At 38.0% G+C, this 11,572-nt stretch overlaps 1 protein-coding gene across 1 annotated transcript; it reads right to left on the minus strand.

Annotated features, from left to right (window-relative positions):
- Nucleotides 1-8,530: 8,530 nt before the first annotated feature.
- On the minus strand, nt 8,531-9,475 carry LOC103656624 (olfactory receptor 4K13). The gene has a single exon (XM_008684028.2). The coding sequence runs from the start codon at nt 9,467-9,469 to the stop codon at nt 8,531-8,533; it is 939 nt and encodes a 312-aa protein (XP_008682250.2). The 5' UTR covers nt 9,470-9,475.
- Nucleotides 9,476-11,572: the final 2,097 nt, after the last annotated feature.

An 11,572-nucleotide genomic window follows, 5' to 3' on the forward strand; every position in this document is an offset into this window, starting at 1 on the left:
CCTGTGGCAGGTCAGTCTTGGCCACAAGGATAACTTCATGGGAATTTTCCACAGGTGCGTGGATCACCACTGAATCCAACAAAATTCCCCTGGCTGCCCTCCAGACTTACACTGGCCTCTTCTCAAGGCCATGCCTCAGTTGAAGGAACAACTCCTTCCATGAGCTCTGGAAGAACTTCTCTTATTGAGGGTGAGTTTGTGTGCACACAATCAGCAACTGCATTTCCTCTCTTAGGACTCTTTCCTAAGAAGACCTTTAAAGAAAGGCCCTCACATTTTGCAAGACAAAACAGTCATATAACCATCCTGAATTTCTTTTGTTGATGGATCATTTGCTTTTGTTTTCCTCCCAGGGCACTCATATTGTTAGTCCTGTCTGTCTTGTCTGTCTGTCTTACCTGTATATGGGAAACACCAATTCAATCTAGAATGTAGTGCTTTGAGTTGCATTATGCAAATCTGATTTCTTTTAGTTATGCTGCTAAGAACAAAAAGAAAAAAATGATATTCTTTTGTAATGTAGCTTGGCCACAATACAAGTGGAACAGTGCTTTTGCAAAAGTAGCACTACTTCTCCAGAAACAATTCAAAGTCCTTCAACCTCTCTGGGAACAACTTATCGAAATCATTCCCCATTCCTAAGACTGAAGAAAGAAAAGGGAGGAGAACAGAGGCCTTTTAAAAGTACAAACAGCTAGAAAAACACCCTTGCTCAAAATCTACCCACAGGGTGCCTGGGTAGCTCAGTCAGTTAAGCATCCAACTATTAATCTCAGGTCAGGTCGTGGGTTCAAGCTCTCCTTAAAAAGAAAAAAATCTAGCTCACAATTTCCATAAGGTTATTTGTCAATGATAAATACAAATCTTTACTGTAAAGTCTTTTGTTTATGTCTCCTCATATGGCATTATCTACATCTGGATGGTATTACTCATGTTAATTATAAAAGAGCCCTATTTAGTTGAAGACAAGCACTTATAAGAATAGGGCATCCTAACACTCAGAAGTAGAAACTAATTCAAATGCTTCTCTGGTTCATATAATCTGCGATAATCTCTGTTAAATTAAAGCTTGAGTTTGTTGGTTTAATGAAAATGGATGTGTCTTTTAGAGTCACAGTTTTTATGAGTCTTATTTGAAACTACTCTTTCTGTACTGCTTGCTTTTCCAGATTTAAGAAAACTTTTCTCCTAAGAGATCTATGACTTCGAATAAAATACACCTTTGTGAACAAATTGATTTTTTCTCCCTACCTGAACCCTCCAGAAATCAGAAACTCACAGTCAGTGTTCTTTCTTTTTGGAGAATTACAGTTACTCCCAGAAGTTCAATAAGAGCTGTTCTCCTTCTAACAAAACATCATTGGAAATGTTGGTTATTTTATGAAGGCTTTGGCTGGAATGCCGTATTTGAGAAAGACATGCATAAATTCAGATATGACCAGACAGCTTTAAAGAACTAAGGTTGACTTTGTAATGCCAGTGAAGCCCCTTGGAAATGTGAACCTGGTGTCTTGCTTCTGGAATCCCCAGGAGCCTTACCAGGAGAGTAGAGAATGTTATGGGCTGGTCGGTGCAGGAACCTCAGGATATTTGGGGGACCTCGAAAAGAGACAAAATAACCCTCGTCTATAGGTATTGCACACAAATCTAATGGCAAGTATTTGGCTTGGCTTCTGGCCTCAAAAGACGATTAAAAATTCAATCTGAAATTCCTTCTGAATAGATCCAGCAAAGCAGATTTAAAAGAACCTACGTGGCTGATCACTATTGTGCTTATGTAAACCATTAGGCCAAGTCTGTTAAAACTGGATTTATTTTGCAAACAAATTAGTCTTAATCTGGCTACCTTCAATAAAAATGAGGGTAAATTTAGAGAGAAAAAAATATATTTCAATAACAGCCCTTCATGGATGTGAAATTCTAATTCTGGTTGTCTTTGCATATTTGTTGTGTACCTAAACCACTGGCCATATCCTAAATTCTCCTGGTTTCTTTGAATATCTGTCTGTGACTCTCCCAACTAAGATTTCCCATTTTTTCCCATTCTTTTGACTTGAACTAACCGGGCTTCATCTACTGGCTCCAAACAATCCTGCCAGGCCGGAGGCATCAGAGCCACCAGAGTAGGCACCAAATGTGACCCCAATCAAGATATAAATGCAGGAGGACTCCCCAGACTTCAAAATACTAAGATTTATCCTGGTAGGAGTAAAAACAGGAGTACCTAGACAAAGGAATCTAAATAAGTTCGACAAGTTAGATGCTTCAAGAAGACCCCTCATCTTTTCTTGAATGATTCCTTCAAGCATATCATCAATGTGCTGACATTGATCCTGAAGCACCGGAAAACTTAAACGAGGTAAATATGACTTTTGTTAGCAAAATGCCCCAGAGAATCAAAGGAAATTACAAAAAGCAGAGGTAGCTAGAGGGGTGGCTACTTGGGCATTGGTAGGAAATGCTTTTAAGGTTTCTAATAAATGGGATCAAGTCCAGAAAACAGAGAAACAAGCAAACAAACAAAAATAACAGAGCATGCTACTCTGCTAGCTGCTGCCGCCTCAGGAAGAGATGAGAAACAGTTTCCCGGAGACACAGTAACATCAAAAGCAAGGTCCAAGCCCTGTGCTCAGACACTCCAGAATATTTCTGAGGGCAGGTTTCCCACTTCCACTTCCCTGGCTATCGCTCTTCGCCCCTGATTAGCAGGAAGCAGCTAGAGCAGTCATTATCCCTATTCCCCACGATTGAGGAACTATAAAATAAGAATGGGGATTTGAGGCAGGCGCTTGGTTCCTGGACCTGTTTTGAAAGCATAAGCAGAACTATAGTTGCGTGAGCTGCATTATTAACCTGGCTCCATGGCCTGATTTGTTCCCTACTTAATTGCAGTTTATGCGCCTCTTATCATCCTGCACAATCAATCCTTAGTTTTGTCTTTTTTTTTTCCACCACTACTCCCTATTTACCCACTGATTGTAGAAACTTATGGGGGCTGAAAAGTATCATTTGTCTTGACATATCTGATCATACCAGGTTTCCCAATAATGCCACGTTGTCCAGAAGAATGTCTACCTCCAGATTGTTTCAAGGACACCCCACCAAGTTTTCAAGAAACCCATTACCCAGATGACTAGATTAAGAAGACGTGGTGCATATATACAATGGAATATTACTCAGCCATCAAAAAGGATGATTTCTCAACATTTGCTGCAACATGGACGGGACTGGAGGAGATTATGCTAAGTGAAATAAGTCAAGCAGAGAAAGACAACTATATGGTTTCACTCATTTATGGAACATAAGAAGTAGGAAGATCGGTAGGGGAAGAAAGGGAAGAAGAAAGGGGGGGTAAACAGAAGGGGGAATGAACCACGAGAGACTATGGACTCTGGGAAACAAACTGAGGGCTTCAGAGGGGAGGGGGGTGGGGAATGGGATAGGCCGGTGATGGGTATTAAGGAGGACACGTATTGCATGGTGCACTGGGTGTTATATGCAAGTAATGAATCATCGAACTTTACATCAAAGACTAGGGATGTACTATACGGTTACTAACATAATATAATAAAAAAAATTATAAAAAAAAAGAAAGAAAGAAAAGAAACCCATTACGCTCCTCTCATGTATGTAAGCTATGACTAGGCCAAACAGGGCAAGACAGCTTTGAGAATGATTCCCAGCCTTCTCCTTGGGCTGCCTTTTCAAAATAAAGCTTTCTTTGCTTCAAAACCAGTGTCTCAGAATTTGGCTTACTGCACATTGGGTGCAAGGATGAGTTTGAATTTGGTAAAGACTACACCTCTATTTAGACTTTCTATGGGTAGAAATACAAACCATTTACTATTTTGGTTTACCTTTTTCAATCAACACTATTTATAAATTTCATCCTCTTTATTATAATTAGTCATTTTTAATTTTAATTTTTTTAAATTTTTTAAAGATTTTATTTATTTGACAGAGAGAAACACAGCACAAGAGGGAACACAAGCAGGGGGGTGGCAGAGGGAGAAGAAGGCTTCCCAATGAGCAGGAAGCCCGATGCGTGGCTTGATCCCCAGGACCCCGGGATCACGACCTGAGCTGAAGGCAGACGCTTAACAACTGAGCCACCCAGGCGCGCCATATGTAGTCATTTTTAAAATCCAATTCCTTTGAGTGACTCTTAGAGTTGAAAGTTTCTACATCACTTTTCTCTGACTCAAGTGCATGAGAGCAATAAATTAGCCTTTGCGTTATCTTCCATGGAGTCAGCTTCCCAGCCCTCTGTTATATTTTAAACAATTTCTGGATTTGGAAAGGAGGTAATTTACAAATGTGTTTCCCGAATTTGGTTAATACTGTTAGAGGTAGCATTGAGTTATAAAGACGTTCGTGGCTTCTAAAAACAGACTTGTTGGAATCTGTTCCTTTCCCTTCTAGCTGTTAAGTACATTATCAAAGCCTTCTGCCTCTGTTCCTTCATACAGAAAATGGGGATGAAAACAGCACCTCGCTCATAAGACTGAGTAACTCAAAGACTTCCCTAGACAGCCTAATTATTTACTTAATTTATTTTTCAAATACTGTCTTCTAGATACAGACAGAAGAATTGCTTCTGGCCACTCTCTCTTTAGTAGCCTCAAACAAGTCCTAATTTCCCTTAGGCACACCAACCTATCTGACCACTTCTGCTCAAAGTAAAATCATTTGGCAGAACAATTCTGAGCAAGGGGTTCAGCCTTGCAAATTAAAATGATGAGAAGTAATACATACATTTTAGTTCCTCTTGAAATTTGGAAGGATCATCCATACTTTTAGGGAAGCTAAAGACTTAGTTTTCTAAATCAATGCCAGGTAATAGATTTAAAAATCATCAACAATGCTTCTGACGTACAGATGATTTCTAGGTGCTAGTCTGCCTTGCCTTTTACAGACTACAACTCCTAATGGTGACCTAATGAGTTGTGACGTCCCCCGGAATTCTGGACTTAGCTGACGGGTACTAGAGGATGGGAAGCCCTTAAAATAACATTAAAATATGTCTGTGAAAATGGCTACTTTGGGTAATGGTTAGATGGTAATCAGCTCTTTGGAAGGTATTGACTGCATATCCATTGCCAACCATTTTTACAAACCTTCCTTCCTAATTCTTGGTTTTCGTTAAAACATGAAAGAGAAACACAGGAGATTGCCACCACTAGGTGGCAGGCAAGCTTCTTGTAAACTTCCAGGATTTACTCAGTTTTAACACCAACTTTAGATTCATTTTCTTAGATTTCTTCCACAGTTATAAAAGATTTCTCTACCCTTTGGAAATGTTCATAATAGCTCCAATGAAATTAGCAAATATTTCCATGTCAAATAAGCCAAGTGGGATTGGTGGTTGTTACCCTCCCAAATATGTGTCATATTTATAAAAATGTGTAAAATACTCACCATATTGTAGAAACATATTAAAATCAGTAATTCTCCTTCTTAGAGTACAGATGTGTCAGACCTTTTGTGACATACATCTATTTTGTTCTTTAGCATTCAGGAAAAATTTCAAAATGGTATCAAGTCCTAGACATGCCATGGGCTAAAATATGAAATAAGATGTTGAAAAATAGCAGGAGTACATAAGACTCATAGCTGAAACATATTCTAAGCCCAAAAATTTGACTAAAAATTTCAATGAATTAGAGTGCTCAGATCAGTGACTAATTTCAAGTAAATATATACATAAATATACTTTTCCTTCATTCCAGAAATATCAAAATGTTATGAGTAAAAATGACCTCACAAAGATTAAAATAAAATTAAATAATTCATAAGTTTAATAGTTTCAGTATTTTTTGAGGAAAGTTATAAAACATTACTGGGGGACACAAAAGAAGGCATGAATAAGTGCAGAAATAAACCACATTCTAGGATTAAAAAGACCAGTATTGTCAATATCATATTTCTCCCTAAATCAATGTATAAAATTAATGCCTATATAATTACTTAGTATTCATGTCATTTGATAAAAACATTCTAGTTAATATCAATGAATAACTGAACTGGTTTCAAGACAATTTGTGGAAGAATAGCAATGAGGATACTTAATAGATCTTAAAATGTAACATAGATTTATAATGATAAACACAACTTGCTATTGCATGAATCTCAAAGGCATTATGCTGAGTGAAAGAAGCCATAGGCTACTTACTCTGCACAGCAAAGAAAACAATAAACAAGCTAAAGTACAACCTATAGAATGGGAGAGGATATTTGCAAATGACATAACTTACAAAGAGTTAGTATCCAAAATATATAAAGAACTTACACAATTCAACAACAAAAATCCCCAAATAATCCAATTACAAAACGGCAGAATAGACATTTTTACAAAGAAGACATCCAGGTGGCAACAGACTCATGAAAAGATGCTCGATATCACTCATCATCAGGGGAATGCAAATCAAAATTGCAGAGATCCCACCTCACACCTGTCGGAATGGCTACAATTAACAACACAAGAAATAATAGGTGCAGACGAGGACGTAGAAAAAGGGGAACCCTCATGCACTCTTGGTAGGAATGCAAACTGGTGCAGCCACTCTGGAAAGCAGTATGGAGGTTCTTCAAATAATTAAAAATAGAACTGCCCTATGATCCAGCAATTGCACTACTAGGTATTTACCCAAAAAATACAAAAATACTTAATCACTATTTATATCACCATTATCTACAATAGCCAAATTATGGAAACAGCCCAAGTGTCTAATGACTGATGAATGAATAGGGAGAAGGAGAATATATGTGTGTATACATACACACACACACACACACACACACACACACACACACAATTTATATATATGAATATTACTCAGCCATAAAAAAGAATGAATTCTCACCATTTGCAATGACATGGATGGAGATAGAGTATTATGCTAAGCAAACTAAGTCAGTCAGAGAAAGACAAATACCATTATTTCACTCATATGTGAAATTTAAGAAACAAACCAAATGAGCAAAGGGGAAAAAAAAAGAGAAAGAGAGGCAAACAAAGAAACAGATTCGTTTCTATAGAGAACTAACTGATGGTTAGCAGGGGGAGGTTGGGGGGTGGGTTAAAGAGTGATAGGGATTATGGAGGGCACTTGCTGTGATGAGTACTGGGTGTTACATGGAAGTGTTGAATCACTGTTTTACACCTGAAACTAATATTACAGTGTATGTTAACTAACTAGAATTTAAATAAAAACTTTTTTAAAAAGTTACATACTATATGATTCTACTTATGTGACAGTCTAGGAAAGGCAAACTAGGTATAAAAAACAGATCACTTTTTTCAGAGCCAGAAGATAGGAGAGAGAGAGGTGAACTACAAAGGAACACAGGGAAATTTGAGGGTTGATGAAATTCTACTGTATTCTCATTATGACAGTTACACGATTGTGGATTTTTCAAGACTCACAGAATCCTACACTAAAGACAGTGATTCTTGGGGTACCAGTGTGGTTCAGTAGTGAAATGTCCGACTCTTGATTTCAGCTCGGGTCATGATCTCAAGGTCGTGAGATCGAGCCTGCATCAGGCTTGCACTGGATGTGGAGCCTGCTTAAAGATTCTCTCTCTCCCTCTCCCTCTGCCCCTCCCCAATTGTGCATGCACGAGTTCTCTCTTCCTCAAAAAAATAATATAAATAAATAATAGAGTGATTATTTTCTATTTGCAAACTATATTTTAAAAATGAAAACAAAGCTTGATACTGCTACCAAGAATTGACTGTAGACTTTTCAGGAGTATCAATCACCTCTTACCTGCCATGGGCTCTGAATCAATTTACCCATGGATTCAGAAAAAAGGAAGAGACAAATATTAGTGTTATTACTGATAAAGTTGTGTTGGACTTTTAACCATGTAACATAGTACTGTCCATGCCACAACATGTTTGCAAATTTAGTTCACTCTTTCCATCCAAGGACCGTAAGCTTCCTGAAACCCTGGATATACTTCCTGGCACACTGTGGGCTCACAAAATATGTGAAGCTTGGTTGGAGGCACTGTATCTGGGGCATAGAGTATCTAAAAGTTAATACACATTAACTAGGGATTATCTACAAAATGTACTTTTCTAGCAGCAAACAGTAACTCAGCGAAATGGCTATGTGAGGCATCATCTGTGTGCATTTTCTACATATAGATTCCCAATAATAACTACAACTATAATAGCAGCACTAATAACTACAAGCATAATAGAAGTAGTAAGAATAACTGTAAAGATAAAAATATGCCAAAATAAAAAAAAACATATAAAGTTTTGTAGATAAACTAAGTAGATGAAGAAAATTTATTCATTTTTTCAAATTTGCATGAGAAGAACTAGTGAAGAGAGGATTTAAATGCATGTCTTCCAGACTGGACATGTCATGTGTTTAATCACTGACAGTGATTAAAAAAAAAAAGGGGGGGTTGCTCTTTAACAATGACACCTACTGGTGTTTATAGAACGTGAAATAGGTTAAAAGTTCATTCCTTAAAATGCCCACACAAGATATGATTTCTTCAGAAGCATCATCTACAAAGTGTGTTTTGAATTTATGTATCGAGTCCTTATCTTCTTCATGGCTGCTTTTACTTCTTGATTCCTTAATGTATAAATAATAGGATTTAAGAGAGGTGTGAAAATCGTATAAAACACAGAGAGAATTTTATCTACAGAGTATCGGCTGAAGGGCCATACATAGATAAAGACACATGGGACAAAGAAGAGAGTCACGACAGTGATGTGTGCTGACAGAGTGGAGAAGGCCTTGGCCGAACCACTGGCAGTACGGTGCCTGACTGAGTATATGATGACCGTGTAGGAGACAAGCAAGAGGAGGAAGCAGACCAGGGACAGGAGGCCACTGTCAGCAACGACCAGCAGCTGTAGCAGGTAGGTGTCCTTGCAGGCGAGTTTGATCACAAGGGGAAGGTCACAGAAAAAGCTGTCCACCACATTGGGACCACAGAAGGGCAAATTCAACATGAAAGCCATCTGACTAGACGAGTGCACAAATCCAACCGCATAGGAGGATAACAGCAGCTGAACGAGCACTCGTGGGCTCATGAAGGTCATGTAATGGAGGGGTTTGCATATGGCAACATACCTGTCTATTGCCATGGCTACGAGCAACATCATCTCACTCCCACCTAGGAGGTGCATGAAAAACATCTGAGAATAACATCCCCACCAAGAGATGGTCTTCTGTTTTCGGAGGAAATCCACAATCATCTTAGGGGTAGCAAAAGAAGCCAGGCTCATATCAATACAGGAGAGATTGATAAGCAGAAAATACATTGGTGTGTGAAGGCGTGAGTCGAAGGTCACGGTGACCAAGATGAAGAGGTTTCCTAACACAATCCCGGCATAGACTACAGAGAATCCTAGGAAGAAGAGAATCTGAAGATTCTGAGATTTGGAAAGTCCCAGCAAAATGAACTCAGACACCACTGAATGGTTTGCCCTTTCCATGTTGTCAACTTTATCCCATCATAATCAAAATGAGTGAGACTCATGGGCAGAAAAGATGTGGTTACAGAAAGGGTGATTCATGTCGGTGTCTAATTTTGATACTTAGACTGGGTACCTGAACTTAAAGCACCCACCAGTTTTGGGGGGTGATTTTGTTAGTCAGTGATTTCTGAAATGGCCCAGAGAAGTGTACCAATAGCAAGGAGAGTTCAGAATATACATTTCTGAAAGACAAAAATAAAAACAGCACATGAAATCACCATTGTATTGTGAACTTGAAATCCGAAGACCTCAATACAACACCAAGCCGAGCTACTCACTGGGGGCAACATAGGACAAGTATCTCCTTTCCAGGGTTAAGTTTCCTCCTCTGTAAAATAAACTAAAAACAGACTACATGATATTGAATGCCTTCTTGTGCTATAAAGACGTTCATAAATATGATAATGATCATGGTGGGTTCTATATTCATAGGATACTATTGAGTTTCTTATCCTGGAAATGATAAATGTAGAAAATACAGCAAGGATTCTAAAGACCCGTATTTTGAAAGAAATTCCGGTAAAAAATTATTAATTAAACCTTAAATTAAGTCTTACTTGTAAGTTTTCGGGTCCTGAGAAATGTACCTCTCCTCTTTCCTGCTCCATTCCTGCACGAAACCCTCATAGCTCATGCTAGTATCAGTGATGGTCATTACACATTTTGTAAGAGTTAAACCATGTAATTATATATATGCCATATATTATTATATATATTAACCATGTATAAATTATTCACTCAGCATTTAACATCATTCACACCAAATGTCTCTTCTAGGATTTTATTTTATTTTATTTTATTTTTTTAAACATTTGATTTATTTATTTGACAGAGAGAGAGAGACAGCCAGCGAGAGAGGGGACACAAGCAGGGGGAGTGGGAGAGGAAGAAGCAGACTCCCAGCGGAAGAGCCTGATGTGGGGCTCCATCCCAGAACTCCGGGATCACGCCCTGAGCCGAAGGCAGACGCTTAACGACTGAGCCACCCAGGCACCCCTCTTCTAGGATTTTAAGCAGGAAATACCATGGATGCAGAAAGTCCATAGCCAAATGGAACTGAATTTATTTCATTTTCAGTTTGTATTCATTCATTCACTTGTTTATTGCTATAAAAAGGATTACTGTTTGGACTGTGCATTTTTATTCATCATAAGCTTCAAAATGACAAAATGAGGTGGCTTGAAGTAACTGATTTATGTGGGTAATAGAAAAACAGTTCTTTCAGTACAGTCATCTAAATTTATGCTATAACTTTCCCATCAGCCCATGCTTATAACAGCACTGGTTTTACTGGTTTTGCTCTAAAAAATATTTTCATCATTAATGGTCTCTCAATTATCTAGATTCTTATAAAGCTCCTTCAGTAAATAAAGTGTAGCCTTCCTTTTGTGCCATGATTACTTACCAGAGTGGAGAAAATACTTTCAGGGGAATGTGCCTCATGTGAATCCCCAGAATAGCCTTGCATGTCCTTATCTTGTACTCCCATCAATTTCCTGCAGTTGACATTCCCAATCATCAGAGACAGAAGGAAGAGGCATCATGATGCTGTACACTCTGTTTCTCTGAGACAATCCCATAGGTACATTTATCCAATGGAAGATCTATTTTTCCCCATGTACACATATCCTCTAGCTGATTTCCTACTCTGAGAACCTTGGATTGATGCAAAGTGCTAAGTCTTATTTAGTATGTTAAGTTATTCTCTTCTGTGTCTAGAATGGTTATATCTCCTTTCAGGTTTATAGCTAATCCTTTAAAGATCCATACTAATGCTTTTTTGAAACCTCATTTTTGAAACTGTATATAAAGACAACAGTACAACCTTCAAATATACATGAAGTAGTTTATACACATATGGCATCTGGAATACTCCATGACTACTCAAATATCAATTGATGGAGTGAATGAATGAATGAAATGTATAATGAATATTCAGGATCTAGATTAAAGTCAGTATTAAAGCAAAAGCCCATGTAAATTAGGAACTTTAAGCACATTTTTTAAAAAGTGCCAAATTGGATATTGAAGCACTTTTAAACAGAAACAGAATAACTATTC

Source organism: Ursus maritimus, unplaced genomic scaffold (genome assembly GCF_017311325.1).
Source record: "Ursus maritimus isolate PB19 unplaced genomic scaffold, ASM1731132v1 scaffold_39, whole genome shotgun sequence".
Classification (NCBI taxonomy): Eukaryota; Metazoa; Chordata; class Mammalia; order Carnivora; family Ursidae; genus Ursus; species Ursus maritimus.